Consider the following 26,282-nt stretch of genomic DNA (forward strand, 5'->3'; position numbering starts at 1 on the left):
GCACATATTTCTAATAAAACATCCAATCTCGGAATAAAAGCTATGCTTACATTCAGCATCCTAGCACAAGTATAACACTGGCTTTATTTTATATATGAAAATCCTGCTGGAAGGTTTTCTTTAAATGTGTCTGGAGTTGTATGGAGTTTATCATCAGTTTCCAAAGGGCATGGTTCACAATGAAGTGATCATCAGTGTGAGATGTGGTCAAAGGACGTCCACTTCTATGCCTTTTTGTGACTCTAAAGGGTACTTTACACGCTGCAACATCGCTAATGATATATCGTCGGGGGTCACGTCGTTAGTGACGCACATCCGGCGCCGGTAGCGACATCGCAGCATGTGACACTAATGAGCGATGATCAACGAGCGCAAAAACGTGAAAAATCATTGCTAGTTGTTCATTTCCTTAAAGGGGTTATCCGGCTTTTGACTTTTTTTTTTTATTTCCCTATTGGGCTACATTGGGGCAGGTAAGTAGATAGAGACCACTTACCTGCCCTGCTTTCAGCCCCTCTCCCCCGGCTCAGAGCGGTCATGTGACTGCTCCTGCCGCGATTTTGCTGCTTCCGGTCATTTCATGTCAACATGGGCAGGGCCATGTTGACATGCAAATGTGGAACAGCATGTTGCCGCCCTGCTGGGCTGTACAGTACGAGGAGTCCCCGCCCCCTTCCCTGCACCCTCCCACACATTCCCCCGCACCTCTTTTACTCTCCAGTAACCTCCCCCTGCACTGCTGTGGGGTCCGTGACCTGGGGGAGGGGCCTGCCTGCGGCTGCCGTGGTGTCAGCGCCAGCACCAGGCCCCCTGCCCAGGATCGCACATTCAAATGTACCGGCATCGCAGATCACAGATGCCGGTACATTTGAAAGTGCTGATGAGAAGCAGCGCAGTGCTGCTTCTCATCACTGTCCCTCCGGCTGTCTGTGCTCTCTTCAGCACAGCGGTGACGTCACTACTGTGCTGATATGTCCAGAGCACAGACAGCCGGCGAACGTGCAGGAGCGGCGGGGACCGAGGACGGGTGAGTATGTACTCCCTACATGTGTTCCCTATGGGGGGGGGGAGCAGAGACATGTGTGTGCGTGTGCAGAGCCATGTGTGTGCGTGTGCAGAGCCATATGTGTGCGTGTGCAGAGCCATATGTGTGCGTGTGCAGAGCCATATGTGTGCGTGTGCAGAGCCATATGTGTGCGTGTGCAGAGCCATATGTGTGCGTGTGCAGAGCCATATGTGTGCGTGTGCAGAGCCATATGTGTGCGTGTGCAGAGCCATATGTGTGCGTGTGCAGAGCCATATGAGTGCGTGTGCAGAGCCATATGTGTACGTGTGCGGTGCAGAGCCATATGTGTACGTGTGCGGTGCAGAGCCATGTGTGTGCGTGTGCGGTACAGAGCCATGTGTGCGTGTGCGGTACAGAGCCATGCGTGTGCGGTGCAGAGCCATTTGTGTGCGTGTGCGGTACAGAGCCGTGCGTGTGCAGTGCAGAGCCATGCGTGTGCGGTGCAGAGCCATGCGTGTGCGGTACAGAGCCATGCGTGCGCGGTGCAGAGCCATTTGTGTGCGTGTGCAGTGCAGAGCCATGCGTGCGGTGCAGAGCCATGCGTGTGCGGTACAGAGCCATGCGTGCGCGGTGCAGAGCCATTTGTGTGCGTGTGCAGTGCAGAGCCATATGTGTGCGTGTGCAGAGCCATATGTGTGCGTGTGCAGAGCCATATGTGTGCGTGTGCAGAGCCATATGTGTGCGTGTGCAGAGCCATATGTGTGCGTGTGCAGAGCCATATGAGTGCGTGTGCAGAGCCATATGTGTACGTGTGCGGTGCAGAGCCATATGTGTACGTGTGCGGTGCAGAGCCATGTGTGTGCGTGTGCGGTACAGAGCCATATGTGTGCGTGTGCGGTACAGAGCCATGCGTGTGCGGTGCAGAGCCATTTGTGTGCGTGTGCAGTGCAGAGCCATATGTGTGCGGTGCAGAGCCATGCGTGTGCGGTGCAGAGCCATGCGTGTGCGGTACAGAGCCATGCGTGTGCGGTACAGAGCCATGCGTGTGCGGTACAGAGCCATGCGTGCGCGGTGCAGAGCCATTTGTGTGCGTGTGCAGTGCAGAGCCATGCGTGTGCGGTGCAGAGCCATGCGTGTGCGGTACAGAGCCATGCGTGTGCGGTACAGAGCCATGCGTGCGCGGTGCAGAGCCATTTGTGTGCGTGTGCAGTGCAGAGCCATATGTGGGCGGTGCAGAGCCATGCGTGTGCGGTGCAGAGTCATGCGTGTGCGGTGCAGAGCCATGCGTGTGCGGTGCAGAGCCATGCGTGTGCGGTGCAGAGCCATGCGTGTGCGGTGCAGAGCCATGCGTGTGCGGTGCAGAGCCATGCGTGTGCGGTGCAGAGCCATATGTGTGCGTGTGCAGAGCATATGTGTGCGGTACAGAGCCATACGTGTGCGGTGCAGAGCTATATGTGTGCGGTGCAGAGCATATGTGTGCGTGTGCGGTGCAGAGCATATGTGTGCGTGTGCGGTGCAGAGCCCGATGTGGGGCTGTTATTTGCAATGCTGTAGTGATACCAGGTCAGGTGCTGGGGAAGAATACTGACAGGGAATGTGTGTGCAGGGGGCGGGCAGAGACAGCTCTGACAGGTTCAGCACAGGAAGTGGTCATGTTTGCTGGATCTGAATGTAAACAAGAAGCTGCCGAGAATAAAGGGATAATTCAAGAGGAACAAAAGTTAGAAAACAAAAAATAACAATGTAGGTGTGATTTATATGACAATACAGCACAGAAACTCAAATTTTTGTTAACCTAATGTCGGACAACTCCTTTAATATCGTTGCTGCTGCAGCTATGATGTTGTTTGGCGTTCCTGCGGCAGCACACATCGCTACGTGTGACACCGCACCGACAAACATCTCCTTACCTGTGTTCACCGACAATGAGGAAGAAAGAAGGTGGGCGGATTATTGCGGCTGCTCATCTCCGCCCCTCCTCGGCTATTGGATGGCTGCCGTATGACGTCGCTGTGACGCAGCACGAACCTCCCCCTTAGAAAGGAGGCAGATCGCCGGCTAGAGTGACGACGCAGGGAAGGCAAGTCCGTGTGACGGGTGTTAGCGATGTTGTGAGCCACGGGCAGTGATTTGTCCGTGACGCACAACCGACAGGTAAGGGTACGCTCGCTAGCGATATCGATAATCGCAGCGTGTAAAGTGCCCTTTAGTCTCGGTCGCAACCTGTTGATGACACTCGAAGCTATGTTGCCACTCCTGTCAGAGAATAGCCTCCTTGAAGCCTTGTAATGGCGAGTTACTGTTCATCAATTATTAAGTGTCATCTTGGTCTCATGATGTTAAAATTTGAACAGCAAGATGAGGAGGACTGTTTAAATACCAATTCTAATTGATCCCTAAAATGTATTGGGCAATTCATGGATCAAACACCTGCTGTGAATTTTGCCATTAAAAGGGTGGTTCACCCATATTTTCTATTTTCTAGATCGATATTATTTTGAGAAACAACATTTCTCTCAAATACCTTGTGTTGCCAATAGTGCCTGTGAGAGGCGCTATTGCAGACCGCTGATCCCCCCCCCCCCCATTGCATGACCCCGGGCTCCATGACCTCGGGGATCTGGTGATGTCATGTCCAGTTCCTGTTGACCTGACATCACCGCAACCGGCCGCAGTCTTCCTTACTCACTGAGCTGTGGGCGGTGTTTCACTGCGCATCACAGCCCAGTGTGTCTCCTGCTTGTAGCGCTTTGCTTTGAAGGAGGAGGGAGCAGATGGGCTGTGACAAGCGGTGAAACTCCGCCCACAGCCCATCACTCATGGACACTGCGGCCGTGTAACAGGAACTTGACGTGATATCACTGGATCCCCGAGGTCACGGAGCCTGGGGGTCACGGAGCGGGGAACAGCGGTCAGCAATAGCGCCTCTCAAAGGCACTATTGCCAACATAAGGTATTTGAGAGAAACATTTTTTATTTTCTAGATCGATATGTTGAAAAACAATATGGGTGAACCACCCCTTTAAGCTCCTTGTTAGAGAACCGCAAATGTTCAAAACTTACTGAAAACATTGAACAGTCGTGCATGTGCATTCAAAAGTTTAGAGGTGGTCATATTGAGCTCACATGAAAAGGTTAGAGGGCATTTGAGGATCATCCTGAAATTTCACCCGAAAGCCAAATATCTCTAACTTTTTGTAAGCAGTATACTACACACACACACACACACACACACACACACACACACACACACACCTTCTATACTGTAATGACATTTCTCTGTCTTTTCCAGAAGTCTTCTCCATTTATCATCGTGTGTCCTGTCGACTATGCCCAGAAAACACAAGTTGGAGCATTACATTTTTTAATTCATACCTATAAAATGAAAAAACGTGCTATACATGTTAACTGGCCCAGTAGGTAAGCAAGCCGGCTGTCCTCTAAAAGCAGCTCCATGCTGTACATTAGGTTGTATGTGAACACTAATTGATCCTGGAGCTCACAATTACTGATGGATTGTGATGGAGACAAAGGTGGGTACTCATTGGTGAGCTATTGAAGCGCAATGATCTGCAATTGCTCAGGGACACTAAGTGGTCAATCAACCCATGGAACAGCAACAAAAAAAAAAAATATTCCAGTAAAACTACAGCTAGCATGTTTTGCCTTTACACCATTCCTCATTCCAGCACCTTTAATAATAGTCCACAGTGTGGCCAGAATACGTCTCCTTCAAAATCCTTTTTATAATATTTCAATTCCATTGTTTTAACATCTATGGGCCATTTTTTTGGAAGGACATACATTATGAAAGCTTACTTTTAGCAAATAGACTGCCATTTTTTTTTTTAATTGAAATTCATTTATAATGTTTTTTTCTTTTTCTCTATGTAAAATCAATACACAATACGTAAACAGAGCAATAAAGTTTGACAATTTTGATAAATTTATATCCATGAAAATATCAGCCGTCACCTGATAGGTAAGCTCGTTCCATTGATCGCCTCTGTAGCAAATTATTGAAAGGGATTGTGCAGAACTCCAGTTAAAATGAAACTCCAGGAAGAAACCCACCCTTTGGCCAGTCACATGGCGATTTACATCTTTCCAAACCCTAGAAGTATAAATACCCTGGATGCCGTCATTTCAGAAATGTCAATTGTCCTCTAGTAGGCTGCAGCAGACACCAGTGTTGGCCTCCACAACCGCATAAACCCTGGCATGAGAACTCTGCAGTGGTTGGCAGGTCTATTATTCTCTAGGCAGAATGCCAAGCGGTTCATAACTGTGCTACATGAACATTATGGTCAAGAGATCAAGACCAACACAGGCTGCAGCTGTGAGTGGGGAGAAATGCAGAATTCAGGCAACTCATCAGCAACAACAGCCTTAAGGGGTTTGTTCTCAAAGCAAAGGCCCATACAGACAGGGAAACCCAACTTCATCTACCTAGGGATAGATTTTTCAGATGATGTCAGCCTTCGGACTGCAGGTCTCCTGAGCTAAATTTGACAGCCTTGTACAGTATATAGTCATATGGCAATCAAGTTCAGGTCAGGAGACCCACGGCTAGTCAACGCATGATGGTCCATACAGGGACATCTGAATTTACTTACTACGGACCATTTATCCCGGCTCTCAATAAAAATACTAGTAAAAGGAACAAACATTGAAATTCATCATTATAGCACAAAAGTGTTGTTAGTGAAAAAAAAAAGCAAATCTGTTCAGCAATGCAAAATGAGCTCAGGACTAACCTTGTGTTTCCGCTTTGCCTTGCTGGAAGGCTTTTCTGTCTGTTTTTGAGTTTCTTTTGGATGTTTCTCTGTTGTAATCTTTTCCACCTTCGGAGGTTCAGTCTCTTTAAAAGGCCTCCCTGGTATCCGCGATAACAGGCTTAAGTCAATTTTAACAATAAGTGGGTATCTGTCCTCAGGCTCACTTAAAGGGGAAAGAAGCTCTTTCTCTTCCATAGGAGAGAACAATCGTTGCCGAAAAACGGTATCTTCCTCCTCAACGGAGGGTTTAGCTGGAGGAGTCCTATTGCTCTCAGAATATTTGGGGGTTTGGGATGAAGGAGGAAGGCTTTCATTTTCATCAGAATCAGAAGATGAGGTATCCGTGTCAATAAACTCCTTCGATTTTTGAGCGGGTTTACTTGAGTTCTTGTTGTACTTTTTCCTTTCTGCTGCAGGCCGAGGTGATGACTTGGGTTCTTTTTTGATACTGGGCTTTCGGGACCCTTTTGTTGCGGCTTTATGGCGATTAGCAGGCAGATTGGTGGTCGTTTCTGCTGTTGTTACACTTTCAATCTTGAGTTCTCGCCGCGGAGCCTCAACAGTTGTCTTTTCAATTTTTTTGGGTTGTTTTTTACCAACATTTCTTCTCTGAGATGTACTTTCACTCTGAGCTGGAGACTTCTGCCTCCCCCGACTCCCCTCTGATCCTTTTTGGGATGCCTTTGAGTCTCTCACTGGGGTAGAGTTATTAGACTCCTTGGGCCCACTTGCTTCTGTATAATTTGCTCCAGGTACCTGCTCTTGAACATCCTTTTTGTATCCTTGGGAGGATGGAATATTACTTTCTACAGAAGATGCAGGTGACACTTTATGTGGATTAACTTTATTAAGCCAGTTGTCCAATTGCCATTTATTTGATGGTGGAGGCTCAGGCTTAAAAGGAAAGAAAGAAAATGTGATCAGCAAAAGACTCCTTAAAGAGTCTAGGAAAAATAAGTAAAATAAAATGTCCACAATAAAAAACATCCAAACACAAAAGAAAGCAAACACTTGTCTGTCACTTTATTTAAATCACTATTTAGCTCCAAATGCATGCAATGACTTGCCCAGAAAAGTGCAAAAATCTGCAAATAAACAAGCTTAAATGTTAATACATTACAGGCAAAAAGTGTAGAAGACATGAGAGCTCTATAAAAGATCTCCCGTCGACCAGTGGTTCCCAAATTGGTAATCAGCAGTTTTAGGGTATGTCCACGTAAAAAGCAACACATTACTACAGACTTTACTCTTTGCATTAGAAAGGGTGACACCTGTAGCATAAATTGACATACTGCAGATATTTCTATGGAGAATGTGTATTTACAAAGATTTTCTGCAACAAACCTGTGTAACAAAATCCATTGCACATCCAACTCAAGTAGGTATTCTCAAGGTAGCCCTGAACACCTGACACTGGATCACCAGACTTCACAGTCAACTGCCAAGTTGCATTTTTTTACCCAATGAGTATTGTTTCTTCTAAACTCCACCAATAAACAAACCAGCGATAATCATTGTATGACTGGATAAGCCACTAATGCCGGTTATTAGCAGGAGGGAGCTGAAAGGAAGAGCGGTGACTAACTGTGGGTGAGAATATAAAGGACTGAATTAAAAAACAGGTTCCTGGCTACACAAGTGTGCAGCAATGCACAGTTACCAGACTCCTCCTTTAAGCCAGTGGCCCTGTAGTGTTTTTTTGTGACCATACTTTCCTCCGGACCTCAGGCATAGGGGCCTATATGTGACAGAGGATGATAAAAGTAAAGACAAGGTTTCCATAGACCGGTTTGAGCAGTTGCATGTCCAAGTCCAGTTAGATGAGGCTTTGTTGGCACATGAAACATACTGCATTCTAAGGCTATGTGCGCACAGTGCATTTTTTGCGGCGTTTTTGCACGTTTTTGGCTTCAAAACTGCATGACTTTGCTTCCCCAGCAAAGTCTATGAGTTTTCAATTTTGCTGTCCGCACACAACTTTTTTTTAAGCTGCGTTTTTGAGCTTAAAAAAAAAAAAAAAAAAAGGACATGTCAATTCTTTCCTGTGTTTTCCCCCCATGCAATGCATTGGAAAACTGCAGAAAAACGCAGAGATCAAAAACGCAGCAAAACGCAGCCAAAAACGCACCAAATCACGGTAAAAACGCACGCGTTTTTGCCGCTTTTTTGACGAGGGTGCGTTTTTAGCGGCCAAAAACGCAGCGTCAAAAAAACGCAGTGTATGAACTTAGCCTAAGTCTTTTTACTATAAAGCTATAAACTTACGCAGGCCATCATTTTTTGTGTGAGCGACACCTGTATATCAGTACAGGTCTATAGACTCGATTTTTACCTCTGGGGAGGCACTGCGGGAGGGTTCATTAGCCTCACTGTCACTGGAGCTGCTTTCACTTTCAGAATCTGATCCGGAGCTGCTCTCCGACCCGCTGTGACTGCTGGAATCATCCCTGGAGTTCTCCGCTCCTTCGCTGTTGGGCTGTGATGGCTCAGAGTTACTAAAAAGATAAAAACAAATACATCATAATGTTCATGTTTTTTCCCAGTTGTAACATAACATGTGTAAGTTAATATTCTTATCTTTATATTAAGAGGATTGCACAACTGTCCCTAGCACAACTGAGAATAGAAATATTGCCTCTCCCCCTTACACAAGGATCCATTCCAAAACAATAAATAAAAGATGTACAGGCCAGCAGATCCTGGGCAGCCATGTGTTCTCAGTACATCATTTGCTGGAGCTGCAGTTTACACTCCAGAGCGTCTCTTCCTTCTGGGGACAGGAAATTGGCAGCCACTTTGCAGACATAATAGAACCGGTTTGTCATCCTTTTAATAAAATGGCAAATTATACGCATAAAATCCCCATTTGCCCTCCCTGTGGCTATCTGGTGTATATTGCTCATATATAGTCATATCCTTGGAAAGATTTGTAAAATACAGTAAAGCATGCATGCGCTAAGGAACTTACACACAGATGACAGGCCGCATGGCCCCTGACACCATAAAGTGTTAACTTTTTCTACTAGGCTCCCACTCATTTCAGTATAGGCGATATCGTAGGATTGCATTTTTAAGATTGTTTTCCACAACGTGCCCTCAACTCTATATGTAACATTGTACAAAAGGTGCATATAAGTGGTAAAGGACCGGACGTAAAGGCAATCTGCATCGCTAAAGCATACCAGCTAGCCACCATAGACATGCTTCCCATAATGAATACTTCTCACACTTACCTTCCTGGTGTGTTGGTTGGTACAGTCTTATCACAATCCTGGAAGAAAATAAACAACTTGTTCATGCAGAACTATAGGGTGTATTTCATGGCACTAATCACGTCAGGCATGTCTAGATAGCAGTGCCTGTTGCTGGGCAGCCAATTGGGGCACACGCCGTGCACCTACTACACGCACAGCCTCATGAAGGTTTCCAGTAAAGTTTTGCTGCATTATATGGAAACGAGCATGCATAACAAAACGAGCAGCAGTCAACCATGACGTGTCTCTAGGTGGAGTTACCATCGTACACGTCTAATTATCTATGTCACAAGTGAGATCTGAAAAATCGTGAGATCAAATCAGAGCAGAGACTGCAATATCTGTCCATAAGACCACAATAAGCCGTACACTCCATAGAGCTGGACTTTATGGAAGTGTTTATTTACAGCCAAAAAACTGGAAGGCTAGTTTTGATTTTGTCAAAAGACAGACTCCTCATATGTGCGGAGGAAGGTGCTGTGGTCAGAGGAGACCAAAATTTAACTTTGACACTAAGGTAAACGCTAGGTCTGGTGCCAAACCAACACAACTCCCCAACCCAAGAACACCATCCCCACAGTGAAACATGGTGGTGACTATCATGTTGTGGGGATGTTTTTCAGCAGCAGGGACGGGGGAAAATGGTCCAAGTTAAGGGAAAGATTGAGGATGTGGAAAAACTTGTTTGTCTGTTTGTCTGTGAGTGGTTTAAGACTGGGACAGAGGTTCACCTTCCAACAAGACAATGACCCAAAGCATACTGCTAAAGCAACACTGAAATGATTTAAGGGGAATCGTGTAAATGTATTGAAGTGGCCGAGTCAAAAAGCAGACCTTAATCCAATTGAGAATCTGTGGTCAGACTTGAAGATCGCTGTTCACCAGAGGAAACAATCTAACTTGAAAGGGCTGGAGCAGTGTTGCCTTGAAGACTGGGCAAAACTCCCAGTGGCAAGATGTGGAAAGCTCAGAGACTTATCCAAAAGTGACTTGCAGCTCTAATTACAACAAAAGGATACTCTACAAAGTACTGACTCTAGGAGTGTATGCACAGGGAACTCATTTCATCCTGTTTATTGTTTGCTTCACAATAAAATTAAAACCAAATGTTCACAGTTGTAGGCATGTTTCTTTTTTTTTTTTTACAAGAACTGATTAAATCCTCGGGTTGTGAGGTAGCAAAACACAGCAAATAAATGCTAAGGGGGTGAAAACTTTTGCAAGGCACTGTACATAGCTGTCTGTACAAGAAAGTATTTAAAAAAAATATGTCCCACAGGAAGTTTCACGAATAACAGAAAATGTAGAAAATATCATCAATCACCCTAAGGTGATTCTAAGGTGTTTATTTTTCATGAAGACACATTTATATTTAGATTATTCAAAACCAATGATTATATTCTTTATCTCTGAGTCTGCTTCTATGTAGAATTTATGCTATTCCAAGACTATTATTGAGCCATTTGGCTAATTCTTCACACACCATGCAGTGTTAGCTGGGATAAGTAGCCCGACATACAAGATCCGCTCTTAAAAGCGCTGCTGAATAAAGGGTTGCTGGTAAACGTACCTGATCTCCATCGCTATCTTCACTGCTGCTCAGCTTTAAGTCCTCCTTCAGCATGCTGAAACACAAAAAGGCACTAGATATACTAAAGATGAAGAGGTGTGTTATTGCTTATTTCATAAAATCTGATCCTGGCCACCTCCAGATGTGTTAGGTTTGCAGAATACACCCAAAAGTGTAAAATATGGGGATTAAAAGGTCCAACCAGGCAAACTGGATATTTATTGTATATAAGTTTTCAGATGAAGGCAAATAACTCCGTAAGCAATCAGTATATTGGAGTGATAGCATCTATGGCTTCGCCCATGGACACGCATGCCTGTAGGGAGAAGGTTAGTAGGCAGCAAATGAATGTAGGGTATAAAAGTTCAGATTACCAGGAGAAACTTATAAGTCATGGATGACTTGGGCCATATTTATTATGCATTTACAGCATTTTTTGTACCTTATCCAATAAGCATGTCTGGCTGTGCTAAAAAGCGGAAAGTGGGCATAGACTGAGTGCCAGACAAAAATACCAATATTTTGGAGAAACACAAGTCAGTCAATTAATAGGTGGTGTAATATTAACGCAGGACAATCTAAAGAGGCACCAGGCTTATTAAAAGCCCCTGTGATAACTCTGGCACATTTTAGGACAGTCTTATGAAATGTGTAACATCTAAGAATTAGACAGTATTGATAAATCTCATCCATTGTGTTATTTTCATTTTTTGCCTTTTTTCCTCGCCGTCTTCCAAGAGCCACTTTAGAATGTCGCTGACATAGCCATATGAAGCGTTTTTTTGCAGGCGTTCGTTTTGAATGACAATAGTTTTTTTTTTTCAGTATTTTGTATGGTAAACAAATTTAAGTGAGGTGAAGTGGTGAAAAAGAACCCCTAACACTTCCACGACTGAATGTGTAATCATAGGATTGCTTGTTCTATACAGAGTGTCCACCCATATCCTGTCCACAGCCATTAACTTGAGAACGGCGGCAGCTATAGACATAATAGTGGTGTCTAGGTATAGTAAAGTAGCAATGGGCTACGCAATGAAACCACCTATAGCGCTACCTGATGGAAAACGGAGTTCGCATTTTTATCTCGAAAACGGAACAAGATAGAGAAAAAAAAGTGAAATTACATAGTTGTAGGGCATCATCAATTCAATACGAATTGACACCTTGCATACAGAAATGCTATGAAATGAAACCCATGACCCCCCCAAACATTGAATGCTGGTCACGCATATGGCGTTCATTTAACTTTGATGCTCAAAGTGGCCTACGTCAGCTGCAATGCACATCTGGACTCTGGACAGCATTCTGTATTTTGCTGCATGTTGTGTAATATGGTAGGTGACACATTTGCACAAGCATCTGTGATACGTCATCGTAGGTCCTGCAATGTTGATGGAGGGGTTGCATACACCTACTGTTTGATGTGACCTCACAGAAAGAAGTCCAATGGGGTCAGGTCAGGTGAGCGTGGAGGCCACTACACGCAGCCATCATACCCAATGACTTGTAGGAAGGTCTCCATGAGGTATCTCTTCAAGTCCGCAGCCTTGTGAGTTTTACATGTTCTAATCATAGCATTTTTGTATGCAAGGTGTCGATTCGTATTGAATTAATGATGCCCTACAACTTTGCAATTCACTTTTTTTCCTCTATCTCGTTCTGTTTTCGAGATAAAAATGCTAACTCTGTTTTCCACCAGGTGGCGCTATAGGTGGTTTCATTGCGTAGCACATGGCTACTTTACTATACCTAGACACCACTTCTATGCCTATAGCTGCCCCCGTTCTCAAGTTAATGGCGGTGGACAGGATATGGGTGGACACACTGTATACAAAACTTCAGTGTTGCAGTATACATCTGTTTGCCATGAAGCTAGACATTGCAATACCATCAAACTAGCACCCGAACACGCTTGCAACAACTTAAATGCTGTGGTCAATGATCGATAGAGGTACTTGAAAGATTCAACAGCAACTGGACCTAGGTTTTATCGCTGTAATTAGCAGCAGATGTCAGCTGTATGATACAGTGGGCACCTGACCTGAGTGGAGCAAGCTTAGCTACTGAGCCCGCTCTAACACACTCCAAAATGCTCCACCAGGGATAAGTCATGGAGCATGAAGGGGTTAAAGAGGTCTGATCTACTCAGACAAAATCAGGGACACAAAACAGTTACAAAATCGGGTCATGAGACGTTCTTCAAGGATAGAGGGCTACTGACGGCTTAGTGGTATTAGGAAAACTCCCTTCATGCTATTTATACTTCAGCATATAATCCTGTACTAGACTACAAGCTATCACAATAGCCTAGGATTTAGGACTGGTATTACTCCAGTTACCATTCCCTACAGACTCTATGCAAACAAAGAGGAAAGATGGAAATGTGTCGTTTAACACCCATCACTAGTACACAGAAAGTAGTCTAAAGAGGACGCCACTTACGATTTTGGTGGATGGCCATTAGATGCTTTCGCTGATGCATTGTATCTCTCTGTTAAATACAGCAGGATACCAGTCAGTTAATACATATATTTAATAGTTATTATATATCAAGCTCTGCACGGGACTATGACATACTTCTCACAACGCAGTATGGAAGCATTACTGTTACTAGCACAGGTAGAATATATACGTACTCTGATCAGTGCTCGAAAAGCTTGACTGCTGCGATTCCTATAAGAAAGAAAAAAATATTAGAAAAACCTGGAATTCGTAAAGGTTCTTATGTTTTTACTTGTAGCAACTTTAACCTTTACAATATATTGTGAATATATTTGTATCACTCAACATGTAGTTGTGATCTAGGAATCACTACAAATAAAGGCTGTATTGTACATACGCTATATATCGACCCTGAAAAAGATTAGGACCTGCAAATCAACGGCCAAATATGCATCTGAAATAATTCTGTGCTTCACTTCGGGAAAAAAGCGTTAGACACTTAAAGGTGGTTTAAAGGTGCCACAGTATAGGGAAGAACTTGTTGATCAGTAGAGATCCGGAAGATGGGAAATGCACAGATCGGCAGACGGGGCACTTTTATCCCCAATAGAATGGAGCGGCCGTGTGTGCTGGACTGCTGCTCCACACATGCTCTATGGGACGGTCCAGCGTTGTGAGCCGCTGTCTCTAGCACCACATAGAGAGTTAACGGAGCGACTGCTGGACATACCACTGCCACTCCATTTTCTAATGGGATAACACGTCCCTGTTCTGATGATCGGAGCAGATCCCAGATGCTGGACCAGCACACAGCAGCACGTTATCACACTTCCAGAGGATAGGTCAGAACAGGTTTTCCCCACACAACACCTTTATATATTGCCTGGCATGGCTGGCATCTGGAATAAATTACCATTATTTATAAAACTATGCCAGCTATCCAAAATGTAATATCAAAGTTAAGAGAAGTTCTGTAAGACATAAAAGACTGAAACTATGACGCTACTGCAGAAATGACCATGTTCCTTGTGTCCGCCTCACACATTCTCTGGGTCCTTTGTGAAACACAATTAAAAATGGCTAATGTAAAACACACAGAACAGATAAGAGCAAAGGCACCATGTAAACAAACCTTTGTTGGGAATGGAAATTTGGAAGGCTCGGTCTTGCATGGGGTATGAATTGCCGTCAGAGGGGGAGGCCATGAGTGGGTCATCTCCTACAGTCAAGGAGCAAAGATGTTAGAAGGAAAAGCTAAGGAGTGATAGGAGCTGGAGAGCATTGCACTGTACAAGGTCTTCTGTCTGTCTTAGGGTAAGTTCACACAGTGCATTTTTCGCGGCGTTTTTCTGGTGCGTTTTTGGCCTCAAAACTGCATGACTTTGCTTCCCCAGCAAAGTCTATGAGTTTTCATTTTTGCTGTCCGCACACAACTTTTTTTTAAGCTTACAATCCACAATATCCACATATTGCTATCTTAGGCCCCTTTCACACGTCAGTGATTCTGGGACGTTTGTGCTTTTTTTTAAATGTACCAGGATCACTGACATACGCAGACCCATTATAATGAATGGGTCTGCTCACACGTCAGTGATTTTTCACTGCACGTGTCTCCGTGCAGCGTACCCGCGTGTGCGTGATTGCCGCACGGAGACATGTCCATATTTTTCTGGCATCACTGATGTTCCACGGACCACGCAGTGGTGTGATCTGTGAAACACGTGCCAGAAAAAAACGTGCTTTTAAAATAAAAAGCATTTTTACTCACCCAGCTCCAGTGATGTCCTCTGCAGCCCGTGCAGCTTGCTGCTTCTGAGCCGGCTCATTACTGTCACGCATATTCATGAATGCACGAAACAGCCGACCCGGAAGCAGCTGCTGCGGGGTTCAGTGCCGGCCGGATGCTGCACCGCGGGAGCGATCAGCACCATGGAGAGCGGGCACAGGTGAGTTAATCTCTAAGTGCAATCACGGGCCACGGAGAACGGAGCCCGGATTGCACTTAGACAACCCACGTGAGCCATGATTCACGGCACATGGAGGGACATGTGCGTGTTTTACACGCCAGTGAAAAACGTCAGTGTTTTTCACTGACGTGTGAAACGGGCCTTATAGACAACATCTTATACATAGGTACCACTCGTAGTCTCATAAGAACCTCCATGATGCTTTAAATGTCATAAAAACTTCTTTATTGATACACCATATTAAAAACAAAAAAGTAACAACAAAGTTATAGCTTGGCAAAAAATAGAGCAGTGGAAATCACAAATGCGTCTCCCCTAAAAGAGGGGAAAGGTGAGTACGGGCACATCATACCCATCTAAAGGTCAATTATACCACAATTAGCAGGATATACTTTAATGCTGTTTATAACAAGTCCAAACTAAGAGTGTTTCAAAATGATGGATTTTTAATTTATAATTATTTTTATCTGTCCACCTGGACAAGCCACATGTACTGGTCGCGGGAGGAACCCAAAATCAAAATCAACAATTTTCTATACATAATAAATATCACTCAACCGCAACCACAAGGCCTCATACAGGTATGCAGCAAAAACATCCCTCTCTGTTATCAGCCATTGATCAATTACACCAATGGTAGGCAGAGAAAATTAATACCTGTCCTTAATAGCAGTCTGAAATTTATAGCCAATAGATAGGTATAACCATCTCCGTGTGTCCAGGAGCATATATATTTACAAAAATTCCTTTTTCCTCAACTGGGACCGGGGTTTTACAAAATTACCCCCTGTTCTAGCTCCCTGCACAGGAAGACAGATCCCTCAGCCATTAGATTGCATTCATATTATTACATATTTGTATAAGGATTGATCACAAACCTGACCGATGATAAAGTGATACGCCCGCAGCCACCACACCTCAACGCGTTTCACATGCTGCTTCCCGCGATTTGCGATTTCCACTGCTATTTTTTGCCAAGCTATAACTTTGTTGTTACTTTTTTGTTTTTAATATGGTGTATCAATAAAGGAGTTTTTATGACATTTAAAGCATCATGGTGGTTCTTATGAGGTTCTTATGAGACTACGAGTGGTATCTTATTTTTTAAGCTGCGTTTTTGAGCTTTATAAAAAAGAAAAAAAAAAAAAAAAAATGGACATGTCAATTCTTTCCTGCGTTTTGCCCCCATGCAATGCATTGGAAAAACGCAGAAAAACGTAGGGACCAAAAACGCAGCAAAACTCAGCCAAAAACGCACCAAATCGCGGCAAAAACGCATGTGTTTTTTTGCCGCGGGTGCATTTTTAGCGGCCGAAAACGCACAAAAACGCAGCGTCAAAAAACGCAGCGTGTGCACATAGCCTATACTTCTAAATAGTGAAAGTTTCACATCAAAAATAGCAATCAATTATGGAGACTTTGGCTCCTAAATCACAACGTCAGGCCAGCACTGTGCAGAGCCAGAAAATTAAACGCTGTAAGCTACGAAATCGTTTTATATAGTCCCTGAAAAAGAACCCCTTTAAGAAGACAGGCGGCAAGGCATTCAACCCAGCAGATCTCTGTTCGGACAGGCAGATGACTGTCTCTGGCCTTCTCAGGCACTCACTGCAAGCTCAGAGACTGGACACAATGTTATCAATGTAATAAGCCAAAAGGTAGGTTTTGCTTGTTGTACTCTTGCTGCTCTCCTGAGGCCATGTTTGACCTGGTGACTGGTTCACTTGCCGTCTTGAAAGTTATATAAGAGAAAACAGCCTTAAAGCCTCAACCGCACACTGCATTATTTACTATGTTTTTTGCGATGTTTTGTGGTCACAAAGATGCACCCACATGCATGCATTTCCTTCCCCCAGCAAAGTATGAGATTTCTATTTTGCTGTCCGCACAGTGCATCTTTTATTGGCTGCCTTTTTGAAGACGCAGCCAAGATGCAACATGTCAATTCTTTTTTGCGTTTTGTCGCTGTGTTTCGGAGGACTGGCAGATGAATCTCCCGCTGACTCAGGGTCGGCAGGGAATTGATCCCGGCTATCTAACCAGATGCCAGTCCACATATAAAGTTTATGGGGACCAGAATCTAGCGCAGAGGGGTAGGAGCAAGCAATTCATACTTACCGAATCACCAGGGCAGCTGTGACACTGCTCCCGCGTCTTCTCCTTCCCTGCCCCCTCATTAGGCTCATGCATATTCACTGCTTCCCCTGCCCACCAGCGTCTGATTGGCTGCAGTCAGACGTGCCCCCACAATGAGTGACAGTATGTCTAAGGCTTTCAATCACAGACGCCGGTAGGCGGGTCTATATCGTACAGTAAAATAAATAAAAAAAATGGCATAGGATCCCCCCATATTATGATACCCATCACAGATAAAGCCAGACAGCTGGGGGCTGGTACGCTCAGGCTGGGGATACCCATGGTTATCAGCATAAAAATATCCATTAGATGCAACAGTTCCTGCACTTTCCGAATGCCCTAGTGTGGTGGCGATTCTGAGTAATAAGGAGTTATTGGCAGCACACAGCAGCCACTAAGCCCTAGATTAGTAATGGGAGGCATCTGAGACCCCTCCATCACTACTCTGTAAATGAAAGAAAATAAACACAGACAACCAAAAAAAAAATGAGACAAAAAAAGCACCCTCTTTCACCACTTTATTAACCCCAAGAACACCCCTGTACGTCCGACGTAATCCACACGAGGACCTACGACGCTTCCAGCACTGCTACATCCGAAGCTCACAGCGAGCGCCATAGAACATGACTGCCTGCTGTGAGGTTGAGGCAGAGATTGAGCCGCAATCAGCGGTGACGTCACTCAGTATGCCGCAGCCTCAGCTGTAGCCCTCGACCTGTGACCGCAAATCAGCTGAGTGATGTCACAGCTGATCGTGCTTCTCACTTCAGTCTCTGCCTGAACCTCACAGCGGGGTAGTCATGTTCTATGGCTGTAAGCTTCAGATGTAGCAGAGCTGAAGTGTCGTAGGACCTCATGTGGATTACGTCAAACCTGCAGGGGGGGTTCTTGGGGTTAAAAAAGTGGTGAAAGGGGCTTTTTTTTGTCTATTTCAAATAAAGAATTTTTTGGGTGCTTGTGTTTATTTACTTTCACTTACAGATTAGTGATGGGGGGGAGGAGTCTCAGACGCCTCCAATTACTAATCTAGGGCTTAGTGGCAGCTGTGGGCTGCCAATAACTCTTTATTACCCTGTTCACCACTGCACCAGAGCAAGGGGAAGATCCGGGTCCAGCACCAGAACTGGCGCATCTTATGGATGCACCACTTCTGGGGCGGCTGCGGGCTGCTATTGTTAGGCTCGAAAGGGCCAAATAACCATGGCCCTTCCCACCCTAATGATATCAGACCCCAGTTGTCTGCTGTACCTTGGCTAGTTTTTAGAAAAATGGGGAGGACCCTACGTCTTTCCTAAATAAATCAAAATAGCTTTTAAAAAAAAAAAAAAACCGAAACGTCTGTTCCCCTCTGGTTTTAATAACCAGACGAGCTGGTACTGGTTTTGGTACAGCAGACAGCTGAGGCTTGCAGCCTGGTGTTCCTATGCTGGATATGAAAACTGGGGGGAGGGGGTGGGGGCACACCACGTGATTTTTTTTTTTAATTTTACCAAAAAATAATAATTAAAAAAAACAAAAACAGGCTGGCTAAGCTAGCTCGCTCTATTGAGCTATTCTGTTATTTCTATCTATTCTTTCTTATTATCCATTTATATGTCCTATTCTATTTTTTTTCCTATCTATTCTAGCTATCAATTATCCTATCCTATTTTGTTTCTTCTCTAAAAAAAAAAAAAATGCATTAACAAAAACGTGGCAAAAACGCAGCAAAATGTCATGCGTTTTTGGGTCACTAGCTGCGTTTTCTGTGAACACAGGTAAAAAGATACACTCAGAAAAAAGATGTAGCGTGTGGACAGTCTTATAGTGCCTTATTTATCCTGCAAGCAACATATTGTTCATTGCCATATACCTATACCTGTGGACAGAAAGTCACATGGCCATGTAAGAAGCACCTCTGGCCATTACTGCCAAGGGACACAGACCACACAAACTAAGAATACTTCACATATTTGAGGCATTTCCCAAACGTTACACAAAGCTAAGAAAAAACATCACTTACTTTTAGAATTTCATCCACACAGCTGACATCACCAGAAGCCGAGGCCTGAAACACACAAGTCACAGTAGATGAAAACCCTCATAAATTAAAGCAAAGACATGATCAGTGCCAATCTCGGTTTCTTGGGGTTATTTGTCCTGCCGAGACAGTCATGGGTTTTCTTTTAGGTTACATATAGGTCCCAATGTGCGAACCCATAAAACAAAGCTTACCCCTGACTACTGGGAATGAAGTATAAATGGAGACGCTAAACACTCCCATGAAAACGATTATATGAAGTGCATATTCCTTCTATCACAAGCCCTAGGAATACAACATCATTAGCTCATGTCGAGCTGATCCACCATGAGTAATATTAAGGTGAAGCTTCGAGACCGTGACGTGTTCAATGGCCCTGCAACCTTTGGACAGCTTTGTGCAAAGAAACATTTGCAAATAATGCTAGTCTTCCTGTGGTGATCAGATCTATGGGGTTGTGCTAGATTCTCCTTTCCACTCATTAGCAATGATTTAAAGGGAACCTGTCAATTGATTAATACTGCCCACACCACATGCAGCATGAATCACAGCCTGGCTACATGTTTGCACCCAGATGTGTTTTTTCTCCAAAACGTCTGTGTGGTGTTTCAGAGAAATTATAGTTACAGGATCCAGCAGGGAACCATAGGCAAAGACCAGCCTAGTCTGGTGCAGTTTCCAGGCGGCTCTTCCTAGCACTGTTACAGGTGATTGACAGGTCTCTCACTAAGTGCACATACGGCAGAGATCTGTCAATCATTTTGAACAGTGCTGGGAAGAGCTGTCCAGGGGCAGGATTTTCTAGCCATACATTTCTCCAAAATGCTAGGGTGTTTGAGAGGAAAAACCTACGTGTCTGCAGTTATGCAGCCAGGCTCGGATTCATCCCTCCCGTGGTTTGGGCAACATGAATCAGCCTACGAGTTCCCTTTAAAGATTAAATACCACCCTACTGGGTGACTAAAGGATCTAAAGTGTCTTTGAAACATCAGGAGTGCAGAACAAAGATGAAAAGATGCTGAACACATTGGCCATAGAACATTATACACGGAGTAATCAAAGAGTATGGGATGGTCGTCTCCGCTGCAGATGGGAATGGATGCTAGTGAGCGATCTAGGGCGGATAATTTGGCTTCATAATAATTGGACCCTGTTGGTTATGACATGGGCAGCTGGAAACTTTCTATACATGGCACCTGGACAGAAAGTGGGTCCTGAAGACGGATTCCAACAGCAGTCTTGTGCAAAATCCTGCATGGATTCAGAAAACTAAAGGAGCCAGGTCTTGGGAAGCGAAGACTGACAAACCTATGCACACTGAAGAGCTGCAGCTCCTCATGACTGACTCACTGGGGTACACTTTCCATAACTCCAATTCATTTCTAGGGAATTATGGAAAAGCAGTGTTCTGTAATGCTGCCAACTGTCTACAGACAGGTAGTCAATGATATGTATATGTCTGCTCAAAAAGTATGGGTGCTACCAGTGGGCTGGAAGCCGGGGTGGTGCAAAACAGCAGTGTGACTGGCGGCCTATACAAGCCTTATCCATGTGTATTTATAATACTAGGCAACCAATCTCCCAAAATAAATGATATGGTATCTTCATCTTGTGCTCACTTCACATTACAAATCACTGTGGTCTGTCGTCAGCCTGCAGTGTATTGGTACTATGAACAGAAATGAGTGAGTAAAGCTATTTTTCAGTGTATTTTTTTGGGGTGTGGTGGGTGACTAGAGGCTGGGTAGAAGGGGTTTGACAAATGTCACTATGTAGAGCCTCACTCCTTACGGTGTTACACATTATAGGGGCTGTCTGGGACTATACTATTGATGGTCAATTCCCAGGATGGACCGTCAATATGAGATGGGTATGGGGAAAGCTGGCACCCCAACAATTAGCGCTTGAAGCAGTATACGGAGATGGATATTGATATTGGCCACTGCCACGCACAGCAGCTTATTCCCATTTAACTGAAAAGTGCATTATTTTGCAGCAGTCACTACACTACCTAGCTGGTGTGTTTTTCTCTGTACACTGCACACATCCGGCAGCTGCAGAAGTAGATCTCATTGGTGGGGTTGTCGTGTGTCAGACCCCACTGATCTCACAATTATGACCTTACTAATCACTTTTTTCTATTATATTATAGATCAGTATTTGTAAAGTTAGGTGTTTTCTCTAATAAACTCCTTTACCTTACATTGCTTCCTTTTCTGCACTTTGAGAAGCTGTTTTGAGCTACAGGTCCAGTAGATATACTATGACATGAGCGTCTCTCCCGCATGCTCTGACAGGGAGAGGAAGAGGAGCAGAGAACAGAGATTGCTGGAACTGCAGCTGAAGGCGGCTTTCATAGAGCATAAACAAGGCAGGTAAAACAGCCCTTTCAGCAAGGAGTTCAGAAGGAAGCAAGATAATGAATTACAACTATGAAAGACTGATCAATAATTGAAAACCGTTATTCTTAAAGGTTTCCATTACAGATCACTTCAGTCTAGTGTAATTTATACCAATGCAGTAATGTTGAAATTTAATTTGGTGAACAAGAATATAATTTGGCTTCACAATGTAACTTATAATGCAAAAGTATTACAAGTTGCACTGCTGCTGAATCTGCCTTGATATACACAAAAGAATGCCCGCTGTTTAATATAGCCTATGGGATTCAGATAAGGAAGAAGTGACTTACATCCAGCGGTTGAGAAGGGATCTTCAGTTTTGTTAAGTGTGCTTTAGAGGACTTCAGTTCATTCATGCTATTGCCTTGAGACTGGCCGCTATAGTGTTCAGTGGATAGTTTTGGTTCCATAGATTCAGGCCCATCCATAGGCCGCACATAAGCCGTAGGTTTCTGCAACATTGAGCTAGATTTGGACATTAAAGATGGTGGAAATGCTTGTGTGGAGTGCTGTCCACTTGAAAAAGACGGTGCTCGAGAAGGGGAATCCCAGTTAGCATCTGGGTCCCTCGGAGATTTGGAGCGTGGACGATCTTTGCTGTGGTGATCAATCCCATGAGGGCGGGAATGACTAGGATTTAAAGCAGACTGCTTTGCTGGGCTGATTGAGCGGGATTTTGGGTGTTCTGACCCGTGTTGCCCCTTTTTTCGGCTACTGCTATAGGACTCCCTATCATGCCTCTGACTGCTGCTACTACTGCTGCTCCTGCTATGCCCTCCTTGGGTGCTTGATGAGGACCGTTTCTGGAACTGAGAAGAAGTGCTTGGTGCAGGCCCCACAGGAGTCCATTTGCTGCTCTGGTGTGAAGCACTATGCCTCTGGTCAGCATAGAAGCCTTGTCCAGACTTATCCTCCGATGGAGGAGGAGGAGGGACAGTGTGCTTTGAAATTCCAAGTGATACAGGTGGATCAGTTATCATATCCTTCATTTCATCGTAGTTTCCCAGCGTACTCTTGATTCGGTTTGATAATTTATCTTCCTTGCTCGTCTGAAACATAAGTATAGACAGAAGGGCTGGTAAGAAATAGTAATATGAATTCCACCGAACCACACTGCACACATACACAACATACATGTATAGTATTCATATAAAGAAATAACAGGACAGGGTGAGGAAATTGTGAACCTGAGGGTAGAGCTAAAGAAACATCACCTAACTACTTACATTGCAGGGAACCTGCCAGTCAATTGTGCCCAAACCAGCATGATCACAGTGCTCGATAGCATCAGCTACATTTCTCCCTGAATGGCGTGGGCAACATGAAGAAGCTGACAAGTTTCCTCTAGCACAAATGAACATCCATCTTGGAGGATACTTTAATAACAGATTACAATGGCCTCACAAATTTTCTTACACAATTGTGATGACACTTGCTTACACATCCCTCTTCCTCCGAACGAATATTAACAAAAAAGTCACATATCTCTTACTGAAGAGGATGGCATGAGATTAGAGCTGGACTGTCTCAAACAAAGTACTGTATTAGTCAGCTGTAGGTCATGTCTGAGGAAAGGTTACACGGCCCGGGCTGACGTGAGGCACCCTAGCCTCTGTGTGTGTGTGTGTGTGTGTGTGTGTGTGTGTGTGTGTGTGTGTGTGTGTGTGTGTATGTATGTATGTATGTATGTATGTATGTATGTATGTGTGTGTGTGTATGTGTATATGTGTGTGTGTGTATATATATGTATATATGTGTGTGTGTGTGTATATATATGTATGTATGTGTGTGTGTGTATATATATGTATATGTGTGTGTATATATATGTATATGTGTGTGTATATATGTATATATGTGTGTGTGTGTGTATGTGTGTATATGTGTGTGTATATATGTATATATGTGTGTGTGTGTGTGTATATGTGTGTGTATATATGTATATATGTGTGTGTGTGTGTATGTGTGTATATGTGTGTGTATATATGTATATATGTGTGTGTGTGTGTGTGTGTGTGTGTGTGTATATATATATGTGTGTGTGTGTGTGTGTGTGTGTGTGTGTGTGTGTGTGTGTGTGTGTGTGTGTGTATGTATGTGTGTGTGTGTGTGTGTGTGTGTGTGTGTGTGTGTGTGTGTGTGTGTGTGTGTGTGTGTGTGTGTGTGTGTGTGTGTTCTGGGCACTACATAGAGAGACGCCATTCACAACCATATTATGGACAAATAAATGATCTAAAAAGAGTTTTCGGGAAAATCCTCATCTCTATCAGCTGCAGTTTGTCTTTAAAGAACAACATCTAAACTTGGCTTTATTCCCCTTCCTTGGGTCCAGTGCAGCGTCTCTGCTCCCAATGGCTGTCAGCAGCACAGCAGGCAATAACAGAGCGCAGCAGCTCTGTCCACGAGCTGCTCACAGCCGCTGCACTCACTAATCGGCAGCAATGCTATTGACATCACTGGGCCCAGGACGGATGAGTGAAGCAGAGGATTTGAAAACAAAAAAACCCAAACAAACAGCAGAGGAAAAGGAATTTTCCACCAGCAGAAAACCACCTTTAAACATAGTAATTTTATTTACATAGCTTAGGTGCTGCTGTGCTCATGTCCTCACACCATATGATCCCTTTCCACGGTGTGACAAAACACTGGCACTTTCATCAGTGTACACAACTTACTCCGTGCTTTAGGAGACCACATATATTTTGTAGCGGACATCACTTACATAGACCTCAATAGCAGCAACTGTCTCGATGCACTGGCTGCCTTCTGTGACCACAAGGTAAACGGAGCATGACTCACAACTTACTAAGGAGGGAAGTCAAATCTCGCTCACCATGATGTGTCGTAACAGGAGGGAGGGGGATGGAGGCAGAGATGCCAACATGAGGAAGAACACAACTTCCGGCCCATCATGGAGGAACGCAGACAAGCACTGAACAGAAATGAATCACTTTTATAACCAGGAATTTTAATCTACATTTTTAGAGACCAGTTATTTAAATTAAAGGGAATCTGTCACCGGGTTTTGGCCACAATTTGATAGCAGCGTAATGACTCAGATTCCAGCGATGTGTCACTGAGCTGCCTAGTGCAGTTTTGATTAAATCACTATCAGCAGGAGATCTCCAGAGGACTAGTAATCCTCCTGCGAGGTAGTCCCCAGATTCATGATCTCTGTATAGCCCAGCACTGATTGGGATTTCTGCCTATGCAATCAGTGGTGTTGGGTTTGTACACAGCTCAGCTTTCAGAGAACAAACAAGGATTTTATCAAAACTGCAAGCATCCCAGAAAGATACACTACTGGAATCCAGGTCTCTGCCAAAAATCATACCGCTCTCAGACAGGGCAGCACAATCTGGCGACAAACTCCCATTAACCCTAAATGGCAAACAAGTACTACATATATTATAACCCCGCTAAGCAATCACTTGGCATCATGCACACAAAACCGTCAACTATACTTTCACAGTGACCTGAAATAATCCCAGACAATACAATAGTAAATCCATTCTGACAAAACCAACAAGTCCTAAATGCTTGAAGACGGAGGGAAAAAGAGAAGTACAAAATCGATGTCACAAGAGAAGGAAAAGGTTGAAAGGTAAAAGTGCAAGTGTCCATCAGTATGTTTACTGCTCATAACACAAACACCGCTGACAAGTGGGAGTGATCCTGCAGTAAGGCGGGGGCCGCCGGGAATTACCATCTCATCACAAACACCAGGAAAATGCAGCGCTCAGCACACTGGCAGAGGTCTGCACCGCAGCGGTGGGGATTTATTTTTCTTGCTGCTGCATTTCTCAGGTCAGATTAAACAAGTAATTTAAAAGACAAACTTTCAGAATAGAAGTTTTGCTAAAAAAAGAGCAGAAACTATAGACTATTATTAACAGACCACTTATTTAGATCAAATCAATTCAAGAGGTTGTCAGAGGTTAGAAGAAATTAACCCCATCCCACCGGAAAAGGTTTATGACCACATTCCCAAAGCTAGAAGTTGATTTTCCCAACACACTTTTTTTTTTGCATGGAGAGTAGGTGGTGATATGGTGAAAATATATATATATATTATATTATATTTAGTGTGTGTGTGTGTTATTCCACCATAGAATTTTGAGTTCTGTTTTTACACTATACATTTTGCTGTAAAAATGACTTGACAATATGGTTCAGCTCGGTCACAATTTCTGCTGGTTCACGGAGGTGAATATCTGCCCCTGCCAGTGATTACCTTTCTTCCGCTGAGGTCACATCAGTAGAGCAGTGTCTTCTCTTCCAATCTGTTCTGTAGATAGGGTGGCACTGGAGTCTTTATGCCAACTGACAGTCGGCTGCCTGCTACCTAACTGCGGGGAGCTGGCTGTTTCACCCCATCGACACAGACCAGAAGAGAAGGTGCTGTTCTATTGACCAGAGATGAAATGAAGCAGGGGAATCGCTGGCTGAGATGTCCCTATGTAAACCAGGTAAGCAGTTAGCAATTACTTGTCTTAATTCTTACCTGTATACACAAATAATGGCCCTAGATAACCCCTTTAGGGCTTGTGGGTTTTTTTTTTCTTTCTGGAGCATACACATTTGTTTAAGGCTTATTTATAGATCTAGATAAATTGTGTCCAATAAAACAAAAATTTTGCTATTAAAAAAAAAACAAAAAAAAAAAACAAAAAAAACAAACAACAACAAAACACAAAAACCCATAACAAA

At 44.1% G+C, this 26,282-nt stretch overlaps 1 protein-coding gene across 1 annotated transcript in view; it reads right to left on the minus strand.

Annotated features, from left to right (window-relative positions):
• The window catches only part of AFF4 (ALF transcription elongation factor 4), a 172,764-nt gene that overhangs the window by 45,822 nt on the left and 100,660 nt on the right, over positions 1–26,282 (minus strand). The window contains exons 4-12 of the mRNA XM_075344582.1: positions 21,866–22,624; positions 19,156–19,200; positions 14,183–14,269; positions 13,245–13,281; positions 13,051–13,099; positions 10,609–10,663; positions 9,018–9,055; positions 8,117–8,279; positions 5,764–6,678 (exon numbers count right to left, since the gene is read on the minus strand). Coding sequence (XP_075200697.1) covers positions 5,764–6,678; positions 8,117–8,279; positions 9,018–9,055; positions 10,609–10,663; positions 13,051–13,099; positions 13,245–13,281; positions 14,183–14,269; positions 19,156–19,200; positions 21,866–22,624 — 2,148 coding nt within the window. The remainder of the gene's footprint in view (positions 1–5,763; positions 6,679–8,116; positions 8,280–9,017; positions 9,056–10,608; positions 10,664–13,050; positions 13,100–13,244; positions 13,282–14,182; positions 14,270–19,155; positions 19,201–21,865; positions 22,625–26,282) is intronic.

This window comes from Anomaloglossus baeobatrachus, chromosome 4 (genome assembly GCF_048569485.1).
Source record: "Anomaloglossus baeobatrachus isolate aAnoBae1 chromosome 4, aAnoBae1.hap1, whole genome shotgun sequence".
Taxonomy (NCBI): domain Eukaryota; kingdom Metazoa; phylum Chordata; class Amphibia; order Anura; family Aromobatidae; genus Anomaloglossus; species Anomaloglossus baeobatrachus.